The sequence below is a fragment of the Stylophora pistillata genome, chromosome 4 (assembly GCF_964205215.1).
Source record: "Stylophora pistillata chromosome 4, jaStyPist1.2, whole genome shotgun sequence".
Taxonomy (NCBI): domain Eukaryota; kingdom Metazoa; phylum Cnidaria; class Anthozoa; order Scleractinia; family Pocilloporidae; genus Stylophora; species Stylophora pistillata.
In genome coordinates, this window is record NC_142522.1 from 32374013 (window position 1) to 32400132 (window position 26120).

At 37.1% G+C, this 26120-nt stretch overlaps 3 protein-coding genes and 1 long non-coding RNA gene across 10 annotated transcripts; 2 read left to right on the top strand and 2 right to left on the bottom strand.

Moving 5' to 3' along the window:
• Positions 1-1885: 1885 nt before the first annotated feature.
• LOC111324535 (transcription initiation factor IIB) lies at positions 1886-23604 on the bottom strand. 3 transcript variants are annotated; one of them, XM_088757085.1, is made up of 10 exons: positions 23538-23604; positions 23342-23446; positions 22310-22391; positions 21902-22003; positions 21157-21243; positions 20448-20577; positions 20030-20139; positions 19281-19375; positions 3820-3885; positions 1886-2928 (listed from the first exon to the last, which is right to left on the bottom strand). In XM_088757085.1, exons 1-10 carry the CDS (start codon positions 23546-23548, stop codon positions 2838-2840), a joined length of 879 nt encoding a protein of 292 aa, XP_088613211.1. In that variant the 5' UTR covers positions 23549-23604; the 3' UTR covers positions 1886-2837. The 3 variants fall into 3 exon arrangements, with proteins under 3 accessions (XP_088613211.1, XP_088613212.1, XP_022783856.1); XM_088757086.1 differs by having other exon boundaries at positions 3809-3885; XM_022928121.2 differs by lacking the exons at positions 1886-2928; positions 3820-3885 and adding exons at positions 17546-18347; positions 18804-18880 and having other exon boundaries at positions 23538-23597.
• Positions 5016-14087, top strand: LOC111324516 (uncharacterized). 3 transcript variants are annotated; one of them, XR_002694267.2, is made up of 6 exons: positions 5016-5396; positions 6924-7247; positions 7455-7751; positions 10199-10486; positions 10940-12202; positions 12956-14087. XR_002694267.2 is itself a non-coding variant. In XM_022928093.2 (5 exons), exons 1-5 carry the CDS (start codon positions 5333-5335, stop codon positions 11005-11007), a joined length of 1041 nt encoding a protein of 346 aa, XP_022783828.2. In that variant the 5' UTR covers positions 5016-5332; the 3' UTR covers positions 11008-12394. The 3 variants fall into 3 exon arrangements, 2 of the variants coding, with proteins under 2 accessions (XP_022783828.2, XP_088613208.1); XM_022928093.2 differs by lacking the exon at positions 12956-14087 and having other exon boundaries at positions 10940-12394; XM_088757082.1 differs by lacking the exon at positions 12956-14087 and having other exon boundaries at positions 5017-5396; positions 5896-7247; positions 10940-12394.
• LOC148733387 (uncharacterized) lies at positions 10978-14985 on the bottom strand. Of its 2 annotated transcripts, XR_016000043.1 has the most exons (3): positions 14724-14985; positions 13568-13641; positions 10978-12774 (listed from the first exon to the last, which is right to left on the bottom strand). It is a non-coding gene; the product is annotated as an uncharacterized LOC148733387 (long non-coding RNA). The 2 variants fall into 2 exon arrangements; XR_016000044.1 differs by lacking the exon at positions 13568-13641.
• LOC111324536 (protein C10) lies at positions 23600-25670 on the top strand. 2 transcript variants are annotated; one of them, XM_022928123.2, is made up of 3 exons: positions 23600-23752; positions 24573-24752; positions 25277-25670. In XM_022928123.2, exons 1-3 carry the CDS (start codon positions 23707-23709, stop codon positions 25414-25416), a joined length of 366 nt encoding a protein of 121 aa, XP_022783858.1. In that variant the 5' UTR covers positions 23600-23706; the 3' UTR covers positions 25417-25670. The 2 variants fall into 2 exon arrangements, with proteins under 2 accessions (XP_022783858.1, XP_022783859.1); XM_022928124.2 differs by lacking the exon at positions 23600-23752 and adding an exon at positions 23787-24020.
• The last annotated feature ends 450 nt before the right edge of the window (positions 25671-26120 follow it).

A 26120-nucleotide genomic window follows, 5' to 3' on the forward strand; every position in this document is an offset into this window, starting at 1 on the left:
ATTAAAATGTCTAGCGACTGGTTTCGATGTATCCTTGTAATTCCTCTCCAGGTCGCGAAGGTGTTCTCGGAATCGGTCACCTAGTCTTCTGCCTCTTTCGCCGATGTAGATTTTTTGCAATAAGTGCAAGTTATGCAATAGATTACATTGGCGGAAGTGCACGTAAAGTGATCGGTGATCTTAATGGATCGTTTGGGTCCCGATATTTTCTCAGTGTTGTGAATGAAAGGACACGTTTTGCATCGTGCACGAGCGCATTTAAAAGTGCCTGGTTGGTCATTAGTCTGAAAAGAACTTCTGACCAAAAACTTGCCTATGTTTTTGTCGCGTTTGAATGATGACACAGACAGAGGAAATCATCTTTCAAGGAATTCTCTGGATGATAATACGGGCCTTAAGCCCAAAAGGTTTTTGAGACGCGAAAGGCAGCCGGAAGTAAAAGTTCTCGTTTCCAGTACTCATTGCACCTTTTAGGTTCGCATAATTTGGTTTAAAATGCTAAAATGATGACTTTTCAACCGATTTGATGAAGTCAAAGCGCGTCAGTATTAGTTCTATTCTTAATGACATATTTTTCCTCCAGCAATACTCACAATACTTAAATATGGATTGGATGAAAGCATTCATTTGAAAATAATCTCAATTAAAAGAGAATAGAAGAGTTTTATTGCCGTTGTGCCAACCTTTTTTGTTGTTAGTGTCGTCAAAATTTCTCGAAATAAACCTTTTTTTGACATAAAGCTAGTTTTCCCGCGTGCTGCCCAAAATATTTGATGGATAGTTGACGCGAAAACCTCCATTAACGCGATATTATAATCAGACAGTTGTCTTTGGACGTAATCTATCCCTCGTGGCCCACTGTTCGCTTTTCGTGACACATGCAGATGAAAATTGCGCGTCAAATGGAAGCTTCAGTTTCTTTATCACCGGATCAATTTAGATGCATTAAAAACGCAAACAAAGGAAGATATTTATGAATTAATTTCCTTCAATATTCGCACCAACTTATCTCATTCTCGTGGTCTCTCGTTTTCCAGCGCTGACCCTTACAAACTTACATCTATTAAACAGTTTCCTTCTCATCCGGTACTCATCAGTTAATTACAACCTAATTTCCGTACTCTAATGCATCAATCAATTCGAAGCTTTAACACCCCACTTCCCTGAGCATTTTAAGATTGGTTTGTTCAAATCCCCCTCCCCGGCCAAAATTGTCTTCAAATACTCTCTATAAGCGGCCGGAAAGGTGATACACGCGTATTCCATTCGACACTTCCATGTCAAATTCCCCACCCCATCCAGGCAAGGTTCAAATTCCCCAAATTCCCGAACGACAGTCAAACGGATGTTGAAGCTTCGATTCGATCGGTGCATAATGACCTCATTATATCCGTACTTTTTGGAAGTAGTGCATTCCTAAAGTAAAAGTATCAGACTCAAATTGGCAACTTATGAGCAGATGATCGAAACCACAAAGGAGGGATAAAACTGGGAAATGAAGGAATGAGGTCATTATGCACCGATCGAATCGAAGCTTCAACATCCGTTTGACTGTCGTTCGGGAATTTGGGGAATTTGAACCTTGCCTGGATGGGGTGGGGAATTTGACATGGAAGTGTCGAATGGAATACGCGTGTATCACCTTTCCGGCCGCTTATAGAGAGTATTTGAAGACAATTTTGGCCGGGGAGGGGGATTTGAACAAACCAATCTTAAAATGCTCAGGGAAGTGGGGTGTTAAAGCTTCGAATTGATTGATGCATTAGAGTACGGAAATTAGGTTGTAATTAACTGAGTCTGATACTTTTACTTTAGGAATGCACTACTTCCAAAAAGCACGGATATATTCGTACCCCACCCTACTAATGAACTACATTCGTTTAAACCAGGTTTCAAATGACCTTTATTATTTATAGTCTTTATTAAGACCCTCCACAACACAAAACTGCGCTAGTTGATTATTGATTGTCGATCTTAACTGTACACTAATGCAAAACGGGTTCTCAATTTCAAAGCAGATCATCGAAAACATCTTAAGGATCAAAAAAAATTTGCAAAGTTTACACATTCGAAGTATCGTTAAACTAAACGAACAAATTTATTTGACGTTAATCGCATTTAATTCTAGTAGCTCGAAAATTTTAATTAGTCCAGTCGAAACTCTGAACTCATAAAAATACTCGTGAATCTAATCCCCATTCACACCAAAGCCTAAACATGCTTTAAAGCTGTTTTGTTAAACATGGTTTAACACAACAGCTCCATAGAAGCTGCTCAAATCGATATTTGGTTGACTTCAAATGTGGCACATTGAAAATACAATTTAGCAATTGCTTGAATCTTGTGGAAATTTTAGTTTTTCAGTTCTCTGCTTCTGATTTTTATTCAGTTAAACCTGGTTTAACTAAACAAGTTTTCTGGTGTGAATGGGGCATAACTCTATAGTTAACACTAAAACTGAGTCTTTATCAATTACTGGAATGAAGTCTACAAGAATAAGCGAAATTTATCGCCGTTTTCCTTAGTAATTTACGTACTTCCTTTCCTGAAGTATCGCTCAGGTCTTAACGAGCCTTGCCCATGGCTTCTTTTTGTAAGCCAAAGCAACTGCTACGTTCAATACCGAGTCATTTCTTACTAGTAAAAATGTTTTATTTTTAGTTGATTTACTGAACTTCTTGAACAATGGAATGGACAAAATTTTACAAATATGTGTTTCGTTTACAATCCAAAGAATTATTGCACAAATAAATAACATCTAAACATCAAAAACGAAGGGAAGTGGCTACAAAGATCAAAGGTTCGGAAGTTTGTCCACGGGAGTAGTAAACTGGAAGTCACTCGGAAAAAGTTATGCTGCACGAAGATAGATAAGTCTGTACGATTGACGAATTGTAACGTCTGCTACGCCAGCGATGTCGCCAATTTCTACAAAGAAAACACAAATATTGTCATGTCGACTAATCGCAGCCATGTCAGTGCCAATATATCGTGTTGGAGGATGCCAGAGAAGCTGCACTGATTTCAACAGGTTTGCCACCTTTACTTTCTTTTGGTGCGAATGAAATAGCCAACAACCGACATTGCATGTTAGAAGAATTCCGATAAGTGTCTTTGTCACTGGTTCTACTTAACTATTATTTGTAACTGATCTAGAAACTCACACTACTCCCTTGATAAACCATGCGGGAAACCTGGACGACTTGGTCACTAACGACATTTTCCCGCGCTTTTGCCGCTGGTTACGTGTATTTACTTTGAGTTCTGATTAGTTCTTTGCGATAGCTTTCTTCCCGCTGATTGGCCTTTGATGTCAATTTGGTTAATGACATCCAATCAAAAGGCGTTTCATCCGCGAAATAAATGTCACTCCTCAGCATTTAAGATGCTTGAAGATGGCAGGTTACCCCTAAAATTTCGTTTAAATTTTCATTTCAGCTTAGTCCATAAAGATTTGATAAAAAGGTGTTAAACATATCTTATTAACAAACCGCGAGGGCCGTACTGGGAGAATGTCGGCCCGCGGTCTTTTTTGTACGGACCTCGCTACGCTCGGTCCGTACTGTCAAGACCTCGGGCCGATATTCTTCCAGTACGGTCCCGAGCAAGCTTAGTTAATAAGAGATTTATTATACGACTGAAGTTCAAAGGGAAACAAGTGCGGTATCATTCGGGACCATTCGGGACAGTGCCCGGTCCAATACTGAGAGAATATTGACCGGCAATAGAGCATTTTGATTGGTTGATTTTAGTTATTGGCCCTCTGACTGCCCGAGTCGTGTAATAAGATTAAGTAAAGCATTTAAACCTTTCTGTGACCTCTTTTCGTCCGATGCTTGAGACGCCATGTAAATTGCAGCAGCCGCAACTGAAATGGGACTTCGACTAACGAGAAATAAAAGAACATTAAAATAATTGGTAAAAGAAAAAAATTACGATCCCATAACCATTTTAGGGTTTTCTAAAAATAAAAGAGTAAATTAACGAATAAAACCTGGTTTAACTGTGCAGACCGTATCACTTCTTATATAGCCATTCTCAGCAAACCACAAAGAAAAGGAAGATCGTCGGTTGAATTCAACCCGAACTCGATTAACCTTAACCTTCCAACCCTAAAAATTATCTTGTGAATTCATTTCCCATTACGATACTCTCTTCTGTCACTCGCAAAGACATACCGCATAGTAAATAATTCTGCGCAAATACCTTACATTTTTTTCCACCAACACCAGTATCATAAACGAACGTTGAGTTAATGATACTGAATGAACTAAAAAAACTTACCCGGCACCAGATCTAAGTCAACCGCCTTCCGTGCGATGTGTGGCAGCCTTTTGTACGTGAGGTGGAAGACCAAGATTGGAACAAAACCTCGACTAAAAAGATCATAAGCCGAGAAAAGTTAATTTACTGTAGACGTGTAACGATTGATTGTTTAATGATTTTTATGTGAGTGTAAACAGGAGCACGCTGACTGGCTGATCAGTGAGCTCGCACTTAACGGAGTGGAGGTCTTTCTCATTCTAGGATGAGAGAGATAAAAGGAAGAGATGTTTTCACAGGATAACTGTAACGCTGCTCTGTCAATACGTCTTCAGTCTCACACATTTTTCAAAAAGCGGGAAAACGGGGATAAGAGAAGGCGCGTAAACTAAAAAGAAGGCTAGGAAATCCTAACTGAGAACCCTGCCAGTTTCATCGGGTAGGTGAGTCAACGTTCGTTAAATAATTTTGCCCTGAGGCAGTTTTTACCAGACATTATTTTCTTCCATTTCCCAGGTCAGGGTTATGAGTATAAAACACATGGCCTTTGATAGGAGGTAACTCTTAGGGGTGGGGTAAGAGGGTTAACACATGGCCTTTGATAGGAGAGGCAGTGGTCGCTGAGGGTAGGGTGGCTCTGGCATATTTCATTTCACTGGGACCTCGCCTTCCTTTATTATCCCCTGGAAGTCTAGTCTGTCCAGGCTCACAAGGTTTTTTTTTTTCTTCGGCGAAAAGTGCGCGACAAGGAAAGCTGTCTTAATTACCTCCCTATATCTATAAATTTGAAACAATCATTGTTTGAAGTACCATGACGAACATAAGCTTTGGAAAAAGGGAATTTAACGATTGGCCTGAAAAAGTTCATTTCATATCCAGAGGTAATTCTGTTAGTTCTTCCTTTTTATTCAATTTAAGACTTGGTCTGGTGATATTAATATGTTAGTGACTGCACTACATTCTTGTTGTCTGCAATCTAGATTCTCCTTATCCCAAGACAGTTGCAGATCCCACCTCCCCTGAGCACAAACCAACTCTTCGAGAAAGACAAAGCAATTCCCAACATAGGATGGATAGAATTGCACCAATGCGACCTGATGAGGTCTCCAAAGGGAAGGAACATGTCAATGCAGGTAATTTTCAATTGCTGAGAAACATTCCGACATGTAGTCTATTTTGCAGCTATTCTTTAGGACGCTCCCACAAGGGTTATACATCACATTATGAACCCAAAGAATGGCTGCAAAGGAGACTATCAGACATGGATAAAAACACACATGCTAAAAAATCCCCTTTGTGGTTACTGGCATCTAAAAAGCCAGTAACTATAGTGGGTGTGTAAGTAAGCCAGACGTAGCCTTTTCAGAAAATTTTAGAGCAATCTGACACAAATAACTAAAAAAAAAGCACTGGCCCTACTCAAGTTCTTTCAATTGATTTTCACCATTAACACAAAAGTTTTTATTTAAAAAATGCTTTACTCCGTGCATAAATATCACATTCCAATGTAACAAAGTTTTGAGCTGCATGACTCTGAATATTGCTATGATCATGGTAAATCTGATGTGAAACTCAAGCTATGACAACAAGCAAAGTTTATTGGCTGATTAATCTAATTATTTTACATTGTAGTCACCATCTGTCTTCTCATTGGCTAAATGCTCACGGTTAATTCTGGGCAGAGTTATGTTCTGGGAAACAGCGCAACCTACAGATTATTCACTAATCTATACCTACAGATTAGTGAATAATCTGTAGGTTGCGTGTGCAATGCATGATTTCCGATGGAGAAATGTCGAGTTCACGGACCGCAAAGTAAGAATGGCTTCTCGATTTGCTTCATCGACCCAGCAAGAAATTGAGAAATTACTTGAAGATAAAGATTCGGAAAATACTAAAAGATCGACAAAAGTGGGGAAGGAACTGTTCTACGAATTCCTTAAAGAGGAAAATATCCAGGAGCCACACGACAAAAAGGAATCAGCCCAAGTGAAAATTTGTTTACCACACAGTTGTACATTTTTAAGTGTTCGGAAATAAACTGTGTTCGCTGCAATAATGCATTTGGCATCATTTTCTTAAAACAATGTATAATAAAACAATTATTGGATGAGGTTTTTGTGATATCTAGAATAAGCAAGGTCTCGGTTAGAATTATCAGCCTCAGCCTTCAGTTTTGGCTGATAACACTTACCTCGACCTTGCTTATTCCGGATATCACAAAAACCTCATCCAATAATTGTTTATCATCTCATGTAAACAATAACTGCTGGATCAAACAGTGATTGAAACACTTTCTATAATTATGTAATTCAACTTATGACATTCATTGCCATCTCTCCAGACTTTTTAGGAGCTCTTGAGCAATCTCACAAAGTGAGACTCAAAAGACATCAAGATTTTCTAAAGATCTTTCAATGGACTTTCATCAGTATAATACATTCATTTGATAAAAATAATTAACTCTGTTTGAATTAAAAGCATATTTCAGAAAAACAGATTTGAAGTTAGCAGGACTATACCAACTCAAATGTCCCTGTAACATGTTAAAACAGTAACAACATGTCCTTTCGGGGTATTTTTGTTTTGTTTTGTTTTGTCTTGTTTTTGTTGAATTCAAGGTAGGAATACCCTTAATTCTTTCTAAACGTCATCTTCAGGTTCATACGTGGAAAAATTAATCGTCAGAAAAGAACTCATCATGGATGTGCTCTCCCTCTATTTGGATAGATCAATCTATCCAAAGTTCAGAGGTGCTCCACTCTTCGCACAACGTTGGGAGCATCTTGCAGACCAATGTAAAGTAGACGTTAAAGTAAAAAAGCAGTGTGGGAGCTTTGCTCATCTGAGCCCAAGTGAAGCTATGTTTGAATACTTGTGCCAATCTGGGAAGTCAGTTACAGTTGGAATCCTGAAACAATACCTCCTGGAAATTTCAAGAAAAGATGTTCACGATGAGCTGGCAAACAATCAGGATTTGCTTGGTATGAACAACATAATTTCTTGCACCCTTGACGCACAATGACCATGTACTGTACTTTTTAAATTCACCCATATGTTTTGGTGTGCTTATTTTTGTACACGAGGGACTGAAACCAGAGCTGTTACAACTCTTCTTGTCCTCTCCTGATATAAACCATTTTATGCTAAAATGGGGATTCTTTGTAATTATTTTCACAATTGTTTTCCAGATGATGCCAATGTGAATGACCTTTGCGATAAACATCCTGAAACACTGTGGAATGTTTGTTTAAACCTCGATGACATGCGTTCTGTCAGTCACTGGTATCACTTAGGTCTGAAGATAGGTATCAATGGTGAAAGACTCAAAAGCTTTAAGGATCCCTCTGAATTTAGCCCTAGCCAGGCAATCTTAGAAAAGATCGAGACACTGAGGCCACAGCTTCCATTAACAGAAATGCAAATGGTTCTGAAAGAATTGGAAAAGTGGATACCAGGCATAGGCAATGTGCTGAATGATTTACTAGGTAATTTAAGAACGAAATCTAAACATAATTCTCACTCTATATCTTATGTGAAGGAAGGAAGTAAGATTCAACATTTGATAAGACAGCTAATTCATTTAATTCCTTCTTCTATTTTTCAGGGTTTTTTTGGTCAATCACTTTTGGTTAAGCACTTGCCTTAGGTTCTATTTAAAACAGTATGAATCTCCTCTGCTAACAATACTGGAGAAAAAAGTCTGAGAAAACTCAAAACAGTTATGGTATATTGACATCGTGAGGTGCTTACTGTGACCGAGGCAGGTTCTGATGTTGTTATTTGAACAACGAGACAGACTTGGAGCCACAATAAAATTTATTTATACAGGAAAGTACAAAAGAAGTAATACTGATTAAAAGAAAGGGTGATTGCAAGCTAAAAGAAATAATAAATGACAAATAGCAAATCAATAATTCAAAATAATGAAATAAAACAATTAGTAAAAAATACAATCCATTGTCATACAATAGCAAGGCACTAACACGACAATTTTAAAGCATTGCATGACAGAACAGTAATCATTGTGTGACATTTAAAAGACTTAATCCTATTAACCAAACATAGAACTATTGAATGGTGGGCTATTCTTCGAATTATACATGAAATGACTGAAAACAAGTCAATACTGATAAAACAATAGCTCAAAACAACATAACATTAGATAAGATTAATTTCAATCACAATTCTATATTATTTTCCCTTTGACTTAAAAACTAGGAAGACTGGCAAAATCTCTTTCTGTGATAGGACAACATCTGTCATTACTGATGAACTAAACAATGAAGACTGTAGTGAAATATCTGATTTCACCAATGAACTTTAAGTCAAGTATACAGATAAATGCAATGTTCTGAAAGCTGAATGCAATCTTGACACATTTTGAACATGAATCAACTAATATAAGGATTCAAGCAAAGACTAAACAATTGGATTGAGATAAGTACACATGAACCATATTATTCTTGAACTCAAACTGTAAGACATACAATAATAGGTCAAATGTGACATACCAAATCCTCAGTAAAATAGGGCACTAACTTGAGGTTACACGTACTGGAGTTACTTTTTTGTGACCAAGAGGTTCTGGGCTTGTAAGTGCTGGTCTTGACACTCTGAGCTACTGAGTTAAACTAACTGTACTTCTTTTATGAGGAATCGAAAAATAGCAGGAAATTCTTTAAAATTTTGGAAGTTAGGTGCAATCATTCTAAAGGAAATTTAGCAGCAAATCCTGTGTTTTGGATGATTTGGTTATCATAGGAAATAGTTAAGTGTGATGGTGCAACTTAAAGGAAATTTATGATGCAAATCCTGTGTGTGTGATAATTTGATTATCATAGGTAATAGTTAGGTGTGATGGTGCAACTTAAAGGAAATTTATGATGCAAATCCTGTGTGTATGATAATTTGATTATCATAGGAAATAGTTTCTGAAGATGTAATTCTAAAATTACAACAAAAAATATTGCAATGTCATGCACAATTGTGAGCCTGGTCACATTACAATTCAGTTTAAAAAATGGAGGTGATTGCTCAGAGTTCAAAAAGCAGAGCAGATAGTATACCAACGTACATGCTGGAAATAAGACGCTGTTCCTAGAAAGACTTCATCTTGAGTGACAGTAACACACACTGGATAAGTGAAGGATTACATGTAGTTGTATAACCAACCTGCCTGTTGGTCAAATTTAAGGAGACTCTTTAAGTTTCTCAGTCTGACAAGTGTAGTATTTTTTATATGAGCTACAAGTAAGAGAAATGTTAGAAAAATTGTCATTCTAACTTAATTTTCTGTCATTAAGCAATAGCTTACTGAATAAACACAAACCTAACTCAAATACAATGATTCGAAATATATGAAGTTCATATATTTTTGAACTGCGGTATTAGATACGTATGATGCACGATCCTCGCAGTAGATAGCGCTATTTAAGCAATAGCCAAAATCAGACCTGAAAAAAATCAGGCCTGTACGGGACTCAAACCACTGACCTCTGCGATACTAGTGCAGCGCTCTACCATTTGAGCTAACAAGCCAACTGGGAGCAGGCCGTTAAGTTGATTCGTAATAAACCCGTGAAAGTGATAAATCCTGACTTCATATTTCGAATCAACTTAACGGCTTGCTCCCAGTTGGCTTGTTGGCTCAATTGGTAGAGCGCTGCACTAGTATCGCAGAGGTCAGTGGTTCGAGTCCCGTACAGGCCTGATTTTTTTCAGGTCTGCTTTTCACTATTGCTTAAATAGCGCTATCTACTGCAAGGATCGTGCATCATACGTACAAACCTAACTGTTAAGAAAAAATTCAGTTCATTGGTTATATTGGAGTGGGGGTTTACTAGAAAAAGGAAATTTCCTTAAGTGCATTCTTGAAGATCCACATTTGTGATCTACCATGAATAATTATAATTGATATTTGCTTTAACTGTAGATCCAAGTAGTACCATTAAGACCTTACTGGATGAGCTAGATGTTGTGGGAAAATTGACAGCTCTTTTAGACATTGAGGAAAGAGCTTGGATGCAGTTTGGTTGCAAGCTGGGGATGAATAGACTAGAGTTAAACAGTCTAAGGGAAGAAGGCCCACCAAGCCCTACAAAACTATTGATGAAACACATTGTTGCTAGGGAACCAGACCTTACCATGAAGTTTTTCCTGGGAGCCCTGGCAAACATCAAACGCTTTGATGTCATAAACGAGCTCAAAAAATTCTTTGTTGGTAAGATTATAGCTTACTTCAGGATAATTATTAAACCATTACCTGTCCTTAAAATGACAATTTACATCAGAAGTTTGGTGGATTAGGCAAGATCCCAACTGAGAATTAGGGAATGCAATCTACAGTTTCTAAATAAAACTTGAACAATTTATACCAAGATTCAAAACTATTCGGACCAGAGTTTTGAAATGAGCATTATTTGCAGCAATATCAAGACAAAGTCGTGATTTTTTTATGACAACAAATCCTGTGCTGTTTTTTGCATTGACATCAAAGTAAAGATAGTGGCCACTCTGACAGACTCAGATCTGCAGTGGTAGTTACTGTCAAAGATTTTTTTTTTTTAAAAAAAAACCTACATTTAGGGAAAGCTAAAAATGTCAGAAAAATAGGACAAATTTACTTTATATCTGATCTTATAATAAATCTTAATATATTTTTTTCATATTTCAGAAAATGATATAGACAACATATTGAGGGAAGGAAACCACTTACAACAAGATAACATCTCCCTACTCTAAGTGCTTTTATTTAAATCAACACAGAAAGATAGTACCTTCAAAAAAAATACAATCTAAGCCTACTGCTAAATGGTACACAGATTGACGACTTGTTGTATCAACATAATTCATTAACAGGAAACCCATCACAAATAGAAAAACTTCACATTTTTGTATTTACTAAGAAGACTCTGTTTAAGTACAGGAAAGATAGTGGTGGGTTAACATTAGTCCACAATGATAAAAAAGAAAAAAAAAGCATGGAAATAGTACATAAACAGGAGAGTGGGACATCAAAGGTAACGGGAGATGGAAGACTAAAAAGAGGGTTCCCTAGACCTTTTTTTAAAACTTAGTCACATTAAAATACTTGGCCTTATCACGCAAAAATAACATCCAAAACTATTTCACATTCACATGAAATTCAAGACAGTTGTGTTTCAAATTCACAAATCAATACTTTACTCTATCTGACCTGTTTACAAAGCTGTTAATCTTCCAAGTTTGACTCTGCAAAATCACATCACGCTTAACTAAATGGTTTACAAATCACTTCCAATTCAGCTCTTCATTCATGGTTTGTTTAAATAAAATTTTTTTCACATAAACATGAAAAGATTTTAGAATCTTAAATCACAATTCACAAATCAAAAAAATTTAAATCATGATTCACCAAGAAAAAAGAGCACCTGATCACACTTCATGTAAAAAGTCTAGGGGAACCTCTAAGAAACAATTTTTGAGGACAAATTTTAGTATAAGTATTTGTATACTATAGTTGATCAGTGATAACGTTGTGGTTAGGACTTTTTCAGGATTTTACTTTTTGCCAATTATAAGATAGCTTCGATTAGAATAAAATTTAAAAAAAGGAATCGAAAATGTTATAAAGAGGGAAAAACTTGAACCACAATATAAGATCTAAGTGCTTACTAATTATTTTTTGCATAACTCCTATTCATTTCTTTCATCCTTTATTTTTTCATACCTCCTTGTTAGTGTTTTTTTGTTAGCATTTTCTTTGCCAGTTAAAAGTTTTTTCCATGTTTCTAATACCCCACATTATTTCACTGTTCTTTTGTATTTAAAGCCAGTTTCTTCTTTGCATAATCCCTTTTTAAAGTCAGTTTATCCACAGTCACACTTGTCACAGTTCTCTGTTTTAAAAGTATTCCAGTCATTCACCGCTGCAGATTTAATATCAAGCATTATCAATGTAAGTATGTTTGCTGTTTCCCTTTATTTGTATCATTTTTTCATGTTTGTAACTTGTTTATGTTAGTTAACTTCTTTCTCTGTTTTTAGTTTCAAACTACTTCTACTCCTACTTATGCTAGTATTTATAGATATTCAAGTTGAAACAACAACATAAGAAGATATTGAATAAAGCAACATTGGATTCTTGATAGCTGGTACTTCTATTCTTTAATTTGCATTCTGTAACAAGCATGAGAAAATCTTAAGTGAATGTAGTAAAATGTAATGAAATCCTGTGATTATCCAATAGTCATAACATGTTGACAAACATGGGATTGGACAAGTCAGACAAGCTTATTACTCACTAGGAAATTTCACAGCTACCTCACCTTCAATCATATTCCTGTCCTATGGATCATTCATCAAATAATTTCTTTCAAACTCTCTTCACTCAAAACAATCACATCTGGAGAGCTTAAATGTGTGCAAATTGACCATGCAGTTGTAAGGTCTAACTGAGTGCTAAATACACAGTAGACCCATGAGGAAAAAGATCAGCTGGACCCCAAGGCTGTAAAATGCTGGAAGATACTGGAATTTTAAATTTGTTATAGATTGATGTTGTAATATTCTGTTGCTCTGCAATTAACTGTTGTTGTGTTACAATAGAAGGGTGCCCATGGGTGTATGTAATTTCATAGTTAAATAATATCCAAACTTACTGGTATTATCTAGTACAAATCCTTATATTTACCAAAATTATCTCATTTAGGGCCTTTCCACACTAGAAGACAAAACTAAAATTGTCCTGACAAAACCAAAGGACAAATTCCAATGAGCAGCATATGGAATCCAACTTCAATTTCCAGGATTCATCCTTTGTTGTTTTGAAGTTTAAGCATCTCCAAGTTTGCAACAAATTGACAACTATTGCCTTCCTATTAAACTGATTACAGTTCAATTACACACTTGTCGTGGCTCTTATGACAAACAATCAACAAGTTTATCATGGTTTTGTTCATATAATGAATTTTGTCCAGTTTTTATCCAAGGCAAATTTTGTCAGCCGTACATTTGAGGATTTGTCCACATTCCCCAAAATTTGTCAAGTCCTAACAAAACATCTGCACTTGTAAAATGTTGGTGCTGACAGAAAATTTGTCTCAGTAAACAATTTTTTTTGCCAGTGCAGAATGGCCCTTATACTCATTCTACATAATATAAACTATGTTTGATATTTATCAGCACATAATTTTGTACTTCAATAAATGTAAAAAAAAAATGAACATTTTGTATATTCAACATTAATTAAGGAAACTTGTCTTGCTTGTATAATCTGCTGTTAAGGGAACCCATGTAATCACAGTGATTTTATATGAAGTACCTTGTGTAGCTGGCATGTGGAGCACAGACTAGCAGAGTCATTAGAGGCTTGGGATGGGAAATTGGAGAAGTTGTCTGAAGGAGTGTCACACAAAAATTCATCAAGATATATACCAAGCAGTATCTCCGGATAAAATAATAAAAGCACTCGCTCTGGACACCATATATGGAAAGGAAAATAGGATACCCAATCTTTTGAGTATCTGCCTTCTCAGCTGACCATATTGACTGATGCCATCATTGCATTCATGGAGACTGTTGTATGGTTGCATTTGATTTAAATTGTCATATGCTGGGTCCAAAAAGTATTTTGTTCTCAGTAGCTGTGCTACAAATGCTCAGTGTAGGCTTGTGAATTTGGATAACAATCAGCAATGATGTTACTAAAGACAGGTTGAATACTTGTCATCACAACTGAATTTGACCTTAGCAACCTTTATGACCTCTTTGGGTCATAAGTTCTCTGTGGGACCAGTAGGTATTTGTTTGTAGGACAGTAAAGCCATTTGATTGTGTCAGCAGTCCTTATCATTAGATTAGTCCTCGCGACGATGTTTACTTTCCTCTTTCCTTCTAATTAACTATAAACCAATTTCATAAATGGCTGCCGGATTAATATTCTTTTGTTTAAATTTAAATTAGCCCTACTGGCCTCGTTCTCCAGTACAAAATTCAAAGGAATACATTATCTCAAGCGAGGCCAGAAGGGCTAATTTAAATCTAAACAAAAGAGTACTTATACGGCAGCCATTTATGAAAGTGGTCTATGGTGGTCTTCCACCTTGATCTTACTATAAAAGCACATAACTGTTCACTGAGGTGCCAAAATTTTGACTAATACCTTGTCAAGAACGTGACAGACTTTTTCGTAAGATCCCAATTAAAAACCGAGGAACCATTACATTTAGAAAATGTGACGCGGGGCACGGAAAGATTGGCGGGTAACACCACGTACACTTTACCAAAACAAGGCAGTTGTATCAAGGGTCAACTGTAATTTTTACCATCGTTTTCTCTTACTAAATAACTATAAGATGATGAAGTATGAGGTTACACTGAAATCTTGCCTTAGAATTTTGGAAAGTGTCCTCAATTAGTGGTTAACAGCTAACAGATTGAATTCAGAATATTACTATGACCTAACGAGTGTTGCATACCATTGGTAGCAAGCGAAGTTAATGATGTCAGCCAGTCAAGGATGAATGAAATGACGAATGTTCGACGATGAGAGCACCATCTAACTCTCCATCCCTGTAAACGAAAGCAATTTCGATTTGTAGAGAAACATAATGAAACGAGGCGGGTCAGATAGTGGCGAAGAAGGCATAGTAGATAGTACTCGGCTGTTTCGATGCTCCAGTTGTCCTGTAAAGGCCTGGGTTCTGCATCTGCGCACGAGAGTGACCATTGGGAGGTTGTGCGAATAGCGTAAGTGAGTAGGAAAAAGAAAGAAAATAAGTTGGAAGGATTTCCTACTACTTAGAGTTTTCCGTATTGGTTGCAAGCACCATCTGTCTGGGATGAAGTTGTGCGCCTAAAAAAATTAACGACACAATAATCTCTAGGAAGTCAAGCACCATCAACCTCAAAATCTCAGTCCACACTCTTTAAAAACTGATAATCACCGCAGCTACACAGTTACAGTTTACCGACCACAGTTATAGCATATGATCATCCCTTTTCTCTTGATAAAAATCGTTGATTCTTGGGGCTTCTACTAGAAACCAAGATGATGTGTAATAGCGTTGAAGAGTATTATATTGCACGTATAGGATTTTTATTGAAATTTTCAATTTTAATGCGCTAGAAAAGAACTTATTATTAAATTAAATTAAAATAGTTGTAGATGTAGATGTGCAGAGGTCTGTGAACTATTCAACCGATAACTAACTTCTTTTACTGTGTAGGAGTATATACGGGTTATGGAAAAGACTTTGGAGATTGCTGACGAGTATGTTCCCATTCACGCCGGAACAATGTTTCTTTACACTTTGTACTGCATGTGAACCGTGGACAAGTTAGACAAGGGTGGCAAATTCGTGAGTGAGGCGTGATTAGCTCCTGAAATACATGTGACCCGTAAATTTTTCTTTCAGTTCGTGAAAACCTCAAGATTTTCTTTGAAAGAGAACTACTCGAATAGCAGATTCATTTTCGTGTTCTCAACAGGTGAATCGGGTGCATGATATTCTTGTTTCCACAGGCACCTTACAACTCACTCATTTTCGTACCAGTTTTTTGCCCATATACTGTCTTTTTCTCAATTCAAAGAGTCAATAAAATAATTACAGACCATTCCACTATACATGTCCAAAACACACGAACAGATTCCCATTCCACTCAATCACAAAAGAACCTGACACGCCTATTGGAATCGTAGGATACGTAAATATTTTTAAATCATTATTTCTCCGATCAGTTTTCTTTGTACGACCCTCAATTCATGTCTTAAAATGTTTATTTTAGCTGTTAGCAATAAGATGAAAGTTGTGTTGCCAATTCAGTTTTGTATTTTGACTCCCTTTACCTCGTTATGCACTTGAACTTTAGCCAACCTCTGTTTACTGGTCAATCTCTATAAGAGGTCATATGGTCATTTATTAAGGTACTGTAAGTAATTTATGTAACATATTGAAAGGAGTGTAATATGTCGTTACGTAATGTAAATGTAGAGTGTCGCGTTCCCGATGCCGCAGACACGTGGTGTTGTGTATCGGAGTTCGCCAGTATAACCACAGTGATGAACTTTAGACAAGTAGCAGCATCAAACTCTTTATTCACTAAGCTGGCAGTCTTTGTACAGCACAGGCGGTAAAAACTATAGAACGGATACATGAAGGTTCGATATAAGGAAAACCGAAAGACTACGAAACTAGAAAGGATAAAAATGAGGAATATTACAAGCGTAACTTACATCGGATCTTGACTCCGGGGTAGAAACTCCTAAACTCCGTTCGGCTCCGAAATGCTTTCGCTACAATGACTCCTCGCAACTGAACTACTTGCTAATAGAAGGCGAATTTAGATCTTACACTTTGACGTAGGGGAAATAGAAGTGAACAGTGCTTTGTGTAGCTAGCTTCGAGCGGATATTCGCTAGCCACGGAATAGAAATCAAACAAAGCGCGCTAATACACTTAATACAAAGTCATTGAAAGTTTCTTAGTGTCTTTGTGCTAAAAACGGAAGAGTTACATAAGTAAAAGAGATTGGAGTTCGTATCCGTAAACGTGACATAGAGTATCGTGTACATAGTGGAAGTAATTGATAGTAAGTCATCTGCCGTAATCAAGTTTATTGTAAACTATACTTTGTTTGTGGTGTGTTCTCAGTAAACTATTGTTCGTGAGGCGTGAGTAGTCCAGTGGTCAGTGCGCTGGACTCTAGGTCAGATGGCCCGGGTTCAAGTCCTGGCTGGGGCTTGACGTTGTGTCCTTAAGCAAGACGCTTCACTCACATTGCTTCGTCTTCTCGGATAGGACGTAAAGCCGGAGATCCCGTCTCCTGCACCTATCAATTAGTTAATTTCGGCAAGGGACGTTAAAGAACCCACATCACGAGATTACTGTGATGTAATGTCTGTGATGTAATTACTGTGATGTGGTCTGGCCTGTTTACTGGGAAGGGGGGGAGGGGGCATCTGTAAAAATTTCTCCTTTATTAATTGTAAACTGCCGCCGGCAGTCTGGAAAAGTCCCCCGCACAGTGTTGTAAAGCGCATTAGAGCATTTACATGGAAATGCGCTATAGAAATTGATCTATATTATTATTATTATATTGTAAGCAACGTACTGTAACTGAGTCCTGTAGTGTACTGTAAGTAGAGTAATGTTTTGTAAAATGCCAAGAAAATAAAAAAAATTCCAAAAAAAAAAAAAAAATGGTCATTTCGTGAAGGCGAGTGCTCATAATAGAGGTTTGACTGTACTTCCAGGGAAAACGAAGGTATTTATACCCTACCCTACAAGAGCACTACATCTATTTTCCACAAGTTTTACTTGGAATGTATTTTAAAATTTATAATATATCTAAAAAGTAAATACAAAAGACATCTCTGCGAATATTGATTATCGTCTATAGACCCTGTTTATTTGTACAATGCAAAACGGGTTCTCATTTTCAATTTCAAAGCGGATCATCCAAAACAGCCTTACGAGCATGAACAAAAATGTGAAAAGTTTACAAATTCCAAGTATAGCTAACTAAACGAACAAATTTATTTGGTGCTGACCCCATTCGATTCTAAAACTTCGAAATTTTTTATTAGTTTAGTCGAAACTCAGTACTCGTAAACATACATATATAGTTGACGCTGAAACTGATTCTCTATCAATTACTAAAACAAATTATGCGAGAACAGGCGAAATTTTTCGCCATTTTCTTTGGCAACAAGTACTTCCTTTACTGAAACTATCGCTCAGGTTTTAACAAGCCTTGCCTGAGGCTACTTTTAGTAACCTAAAGCAACCGCTACGTACAATACCCAGTCATTTCTTACGAGCTATTTTTTCAGTTGATTTATTGAACTTTTCAAGAGAGGAATGGACAAAATTTTACAAAATGTGTGTTTCTTTAACACTCCAGAGAATTACTGCTTAAAATAAATAAAATATAAACATCGAAAATGGAGGAAAGAGGTCTCAAAGATCAAAGGTTCGGAAGTTTGTCCACAGGAGTAGCAAACTGGAAATCACTTGGAAAAAGTTCTGCTGCACGTAGATAGATAAGTCTGTACGATTGACGAATTGTAACGTCTGCTACACCAGCGATGTCGCCGATTTCTAAAAAAAAAACCACAAACTTAGTCATGTTTTGTAATCGCCATCATGTCTGAGCCAATGCCTTTGTCACTTACATTTAGCGCGAATCAAATGACTAACAACCGACATTGCATGTTAGAAGAATTTTCGAATGGATGTCTTTGTCACCGATCTAGAAAACTCGCACTTCTCCCTTGATCAACCATGCACAAGACCTGGACAACTCGGTCCACTAGCGACATTTTCCCGCGCTTTTGCCACTGGTTATGTATATTTACTTTGAATTCTGATTGGTTCCTTGAGGTACGTTCTTTCCCTCTACTTCGCCCTTGGTTTTCTCCGTGAAGTTCATGTCACTCCTCTGTATTTAAGATGCTTGCAGATAGCAGATTACCCTTAAATTTCGTCACACTTTCGTGCAGCTTAATCCAGAAAGATGTCATAAAAAGGTATTAAGAACAAATTGAGCATTTAAACCTTTCTGTGATCTCTTTTCCTTCGATGCTTGAGACGCCATGTAAATTGCAGCAGCCGCCACCGAAATGGGACTTCGACTAACGGGAAATAAAAGAAGATAAAAATAATCGGTAAAAGAAAAAAGTAACGGTGCCGTTACCATTTCAGGGTTTTCTAAAAATAAAAGAGAAAATTGACGAGTAAAACCTGGTTGAACCGTGCAGACTGTATCACTTCTTATATAGCCATTCTCAGCAAACCACAAAGAAAAGGAAGATCGTTGAATTCAACCCGACCTCAACTAGCCTTAGCCTTCCAGCCCTACAAATTATCTTGTAAATTCACTTCCCATTACGATACTCTCTTCTGTCACTCGTTAAGACTTATACAGCATAGTAAATAATTCTGCGCAAATAGATTACATTTTTCCCTACCAACATCAATCTGTATCATAAACGAACGTTGAGTCAGTGATACTAAATGAGGTAAAAAACTCACCCCGGCACTAGATCTAAGTCAACCGCCTTCCGTGCGATATGTGTAGCAGCCTTTTGTACGTCGGGTGGAAGACCAAGATTGGAACAAAACCTCGACTAAAAAAGATCACAAGCCGAGAAAAGTTAATTTCCTAAAGACGTGCAACGAGTGATTGGTTGTGTGAGTATAGACAGAAGGAGCACGCTGATTGGCTGATCAGTGAGCTTGCACTTAACGGAGAGGAGGCCTTTCGCATTCAAGTATGAGAAAGAGAGAGAAAAGGAAGAGAAGTCTTGATAGGATAACTGTAACGCTGCTCTGTCAACACGTGTCTAGTCTTACACATTTCTCGCAAAACGGGAAAACGGGGATAACAGAAGGCGCGTAAGGTAAAAAGGCTAGGAAATCCTGAGAAGAACCCAGTTTCTTTAGGTAGGTAAGTCAACGTTCGTTAAATAATTTTTCCCTAAAGCAGTTTTTACCAAACATTTTTTCCTTTTCCTAGGTCAGGGTTATGAGTAAAAAAAACACGGCCTTGGATAGGAGAGGCAGTGTTCGCTGAAGGTGGAGTGATTCAGACATATTTCCATTCACTGGGACCTCGCCCTCCTTTCTTATCCCCTGGAAGTCCAGACTGTCCAGGGTCACAAGAACGTTTTTCTTTTCCTCGGCGAAAAGTGCACGACACGGAAAGCAAAACTTGATATTTGAAGCCGAAAAAAAGCTTATGGAAGGAAGAAAGAGGACTCTTTCTGGGTGTTTCAACTTACCATGAAATCTGCTGTTGTTATGAGGTCCACACTTGTCTCCAGGGCCTTTAGTATCAGTTTGAAACAACGGCCAATTTCCTTTTTTGAAATTTTGCTGATAGCGCAAATTTCTGTGGAATACAAATAGGCGATTACAGATGAACAACTGTTGATGGATCTGATGAGCAATTTTTGTGGAGACACTAATGAATCAGTACTTTACATTTGGAAAGTTAACAAAAATTCTTTTTTATTTAGACTGCTATCACTAGGAAACGAAATCCTGTTAAAGTTCTATACATTTAATTCTGACAATAAATTGTTAAAGCAATCAATATCCCTAAGGTAATACTTTACACCTCATGAATTTTTTGCTTGGGATTGTATTGATAGTGCAGGAAGAAAATACTGCCCGATACATACAGATGATTGTGGTTACCTTTAAATGTCCGAGGAACACCCTCTTGTCGACAAGCAATGTACAAACAAGCAGAAGCAATGGCATCATTACTCCTTCCTTTTAAACTTTTTTGTTCATGAACTTGTTTAAACAACTGATTGGCCCGATCCTTAGTAGCAAGAGAAATCAGCAATAAATCAGTTTCTTCAATTGTGAGTTATGAATGAAACCGTTTCATACAGCTACGAGACAAAGATAAACCTCTCTACAAAAGCCACTTTGCATAATGATCAAAACCTACAAATCACACAAGTTTGGGAGTTTACTTTCAATATGTGGGTCAAACATTGACTTCTGACTGGCATTTGCCACACCCACAGGTATGTTTAGTATGATAAATGACCACTTTTCAAGAAAATGGGGAAGTCATATCCCTCATTGAACCCCTTCCAACCCACCATCTTGATTCATTGGTGATGCGAATCCTGTTTCATGTATTAAGTGAAAAATTAAACAAGGGAAAAAAGGAGTGTGGCAATTAAGAAGAGGGAAAGAAAAGATTGCTCTTTCCATCCACATATCATTTCCTGTCATTGTACCAACACCATTGTGCTGCTGTTTTATAACCAGACAACTTAGGAAAGAATAATTTTCCATACTCCTGGAACTTACTTTTGGACCACTAGTAAACTGTCAGTGCCTAAACCTAAAATACATGGCTGTGATTCACTTGTTTAACATGGCTTACCACTATTTTCCTGGGAAGATTTATCCTGTCAGCCATTACTCCAATTTCTCTAAAAGCATTCATGAGACTTCTGTCCGAACCAGTCAACTGAATTAAAAAAAAAAAACAGAAGAAAGAAACAAAACAAAACAAAAAAAAAAAGGATTAAAAGAACATGGTAGACATATCATTGTGCTTCAACTGCCCTTAACTGTTTAGCTGAACCTTAAAGAAGGTATTGTGAGTGAAAATTCACTTTTCCTTGTAATTTCAGAGAGCAGGGTTTGTACACTTTTTCAGGCTAAAGATTCAAGGACTTTTCAAGGACTTTCCAAGACCCTACTTAGAAATTTCAAGGAATTTTTGTAATGACAATTTTACCTCAAAACCAAGAAAAATGTTTCTGTTAACATCTATGTTTTGGGTTTACTGATGGTGCAAAACAAAAGCAGATATTTTTCAATGTTCTTCAATAAAAAATCAAGGACTTTCAAGGACCCAAAACAAAATTCAAGTACTTTCAAGGCCTTGAAATCGGCCTCCTGAAATTCAAGGGTTTTCAAGGGTTTTCAAGACACATACGAACCCTGAGAGAGGGACATAGCCAGCTTTTCGACTTGTTGTATGCCTGATCCCATAAGAAATCCCAATTTCGTTTCAACATTAGCAAGAGTCATATTAAAAAAAGTCAAGCAGGTGGAAAATGAATGGTAGGCCCAGGCCTATGGGCCTATAGGCCGGCTACACTCCTATCAGTGCAACTCACTCCGCCTCGATTGTGATATTTAGAGTATCCATCTGTTTCACTGTTTCCCACTGGGACTCTTTCAATTATTGTTGAGAGGTCTCCACCACCTAATAATGGATTCTAAATAGAGACATACAGTGAATAAAATCAATTGTCAATTTAGTATCAAAATCTATGCAGTATTACTTTGGTTTTGCTCTACTTGGCTTCTAATGCTTGAGGTTTGACTTTTACTCTCATTTATTTCATTTATTTATTTTTCTTGTCTTGAACAATAAATTTTGTCAGCTGCCACCTCTTATTGAAACCTCTAAAACTGTCTTAAGCACCCAGACAACAAATATAGAAATAGTAATAAAATAATATGCCACTCACAAATCATTGCACCATCATTGTTTTGTGATTTAAAAAGAAAAAATATCTTACCTGTGCTGCTCCAACACGAGAAGGATCACTAGTGGCCTTCTCGTTACTGAACGTTCGCCACTCTGAGCCAACATCTACCACTCTACATAAAAGAAGAAAATAAAACCAAATATAGAGATCAAATTTAAATTATTTTTGTAATGTATACATCCCTTTGTTATAGGTACAGCACTGGTCTCTTGTAAAACCACAAAGTTTGAGAGATAATTGTTAATAATCAGGAAGATCCAGGTGATTATCTAGCAACTGTGCTTCACTTTCATGGTTATCAGAATCAAATTAAGAATTGAAAAAATCTACAATAAAATAATGAAAGATTTTTGTTTCTAAAGTCATACTGCATTTAAATGAGAAATTACAAAATTTTTCTGAGTTGTAAATCAACTGACCAGGAGAAACTATTCTGCACAGAATCATCAAGGTCTGAGTTGATGGCATGCTTTGATGAAATGACAGAAAAAAAATGAGAGTATATTCTTAAGATCCAATAAGATGTGATAAAGAGGCACCAGCTTCTACTGCTTTGAAAAACAATATTCCAATATAAGAGTGGAATCAATCCAAGCACGTCCCTTTCTTATTTTAATTTTCTGTAACTTCCTTCTATGGTAGATGACGTCAGCATAACACCAGGTCATATGCTTCTACACTGGAAATTTACTTGATTCGATATTAACCCCCTGGCAGAACTTTCTTCAGTTTCAACAAAAACGCCGTATAACTTGGAGGAAGTTTTAAAATATTTTCTAGTTATGTAACAAGATACATATGAAAGCAGAAGATAGCAACGAAACGAAGGAACAGATTTCGAAGTATGAGTCTTTTCTCAAACTGATCTGATAAGATCCTCACGAGTAGACATGTTTCTGTTTATTCAACATCAACAGCAAAGGTTCTATCAATCACTCAATCGCTTTGAGAAATGAAGGAAGTAAAAAGGAATCTATAAATTTCATAGAGAGTGACAAAAATATAGATATTAATTGACTTTTATAGATATTAATTGATTTTTATCATATTATATAAGCTCACCGATCTCCGACAACAAGACCGCATTCGGAGCAAATCATGTCTCCTGCTCGATAATCTTCTATCAAGGGTGCCTCGGGATGATGAGAACATTTTATGGTCTGCGAGCTGAAACACGAGCGAAAAAAATTGAAAATTATAAAGCAAGTCCACTGCCGTAAATAAGAATTGCTATTAATTATGAGAGAGGCTTACTGACCTACTTGCCATGGCTCACTGTTCGATACAATCTTAAAGTTGAGGCACCGCGCACTTTATAGGTTTCCATACCGGAAGTGACGTAATGAAGGAAACCGATAGGCTACTTTGGGTGATCACTCCTTATTAAACGCCCAAGGAACTTACTTCAAGTGGGAGTTTCGCTGACGATGGCTCAAAATCGGTTGTCAAACGTGACAGTGGAACAAGTTAAAGGTGATACATTCATAACACGACGTTTTGTTTGCATCAGCACAATCTTTCAGAGCTGTAAATGAGATGTGTTGCTCCAGATGACCTCTGATCAGCTTTTGTTTGTTGCTTGTTTACGTCCCAGTTAACTGTGTAAAATACTTTCCATAATGATCAGAAACGTTCAGAAATGGTGTCAGGATGTTTTAATTTTGTCCGATTTGAGGGCTAGGTTTAAATAATCAAGGTGGGACTTTCCAAAACCAAGCGAAGTTGAGCAAGAAGGAAACAGGTAGAGACTGAGGGCTTTGTATATGCTGGGATATAAAGCTTTAGTGTTTAAGTGCAAGGATCAGCTATGCTTAGCATTTAGTATCACAACTTTACTCATCGTGGGGAAGTTTTTTTTTCCGAAATTATTTACTTAATAAGAATCCACGTTTTCGTCTCAGTCTTCGTCATAACGAGTACCACTTCCTGCTAGAGATTGAGGTTCTGGCTTCCTCTTTTACCCAGATGAAATAAGTGTATCTTATTAGTTTTGTTGTGTAGTATCGCTGAGTATTTTTACGAGTTGTGCCGTATTTTTGCGAGCCCGTAGGGCGAGTCAAAATACAAACAACGAGTACAAATATCGCGTACAATTATGGCGTGATATTTGTATTCGTCTCGCGTCTTATTTGTACTCTACGAAGCACAGTTGGATAATAATCGGTAACATAACACTCCCACTATTTCGACCAATACTCCTACATCTCAAGGACTGTTCCTTGGGTAGAGGGGGAAGTCTGGTGTGTATCTAGGTATCATTATTCTAAACCTTTGTGTTATCCATGTGATTCAGCTGCCATGAAAGAAATTTTAGAAGCATTTGACAAGCCACAAAACAAAGCTAAAATACAAGAAATTGAACAAGAGGCTGGTAGTGATTTGGTAAAGCTCCTTCAAGAACGACTGCCATTTGCTGCAGAAATTCAAAAAGAGGTGATAAAGTGTCATGGCTTCTCTGATGATGGAGATCAAGGTAACTTTGTTTTGACATCCTGGGAAATGGGAGATAGCAGAGAAATGGGAAAGGAAAAAATGCACTTTCTCCTGTTACCCTTTCACCACTTAGTCTTTTTCACCCTTACCTCCTGGTTGCCAGAAATGGCATTCACTGGATCATCCATAAAAAGAAACTGCCGGCCAGGTCAGTCAATCCTGAATCTTAAGCACTAATCTACAGGAAGTGCTAATTAAAGTGTAGAGAACTTCTAGAAAAAAGGTCAGTTCACCTTTAAATTGGATGGTCTGTCCCATCGGTTCAAACTAATGGTGAGTTCTCAGAGCAGTGAGTTACTTTCATTTTGAGTGTCACTTACCACAATTAACAGAGATGCAAAAATCAACTTTGCTACAATTAATTTGCTTCTTTAAGAACTATGGTATTTCTACGCATTTTATGCTAGAAAAGAAATCAAACAATGACTGTTTGATTTGATATTACTCAGAATACAATTTAAAATAAGTCAACTGAATGGTTCATTAATTTTAATTTTTCTTTAGGTTCTCTTACATTCACTCATGCCATCAAGTTGTTTGAAAACGAGGATGAAGAAATTGCCAGCATGGCAGCTGATCTGAAAACAAAGTTCATTCCTTCCCTTCCACACCCACCTCTTTTTGTTCCAAGGGATGTCACATAACAAACTTCAAACTTCTCATCATAAAATAATCCTTTACAGTAGATAAAAATTGGCTTGATCATCAGAAGAAATATCATTGGGTCAAGGTGTTTTATGTCTGTTGTAAGTTTAGGTATGGTACGAGCCAGTTTTATAAAAGAAATTCAGTTTTAAAATCCAAGCATTTTTTAATTTTATGAAGTTCTTCATATTACCAAGAGTCTATAGTTTCCATGTGTACTCAACAGGGTTATTAAAGAAACATTTGGTATTAAGGCTTCACTGTCTAGATGGCATAAAGGCAACAACAACAACAAAAAAAGTCTTTTTATAGGATTACACAATTACTGGTGAACCAGTAGTTTCCATTGTGGTCCTTGCAAACAAATGAAACAAATGGTCTAAATTGAACATAATATCATTAAGAACATCATTAAGAACCCCAACTGGCCGGAGGCAAACCAGTTGGCTATTTACAAGGGTGGCCAAAGATCTGAACTCGGGGCCACTGTGAAACAAATCCAGTGGTCAGGGTGGGACTCGAACCCGGGAGCGGCAGATTACGAGTCCGACACTCTAACCACTCGGCCACACTGCCTCCACTGTCAACAACTGTCTCATTGGATCAAACATTCTCCCAACTCTTTAGGACAGTTCTTTAGGTAGAGGGGGAGTTTGCTGAGTATCTAGGTACAATTATCCTAAACCATTGTGTTATCCATGTG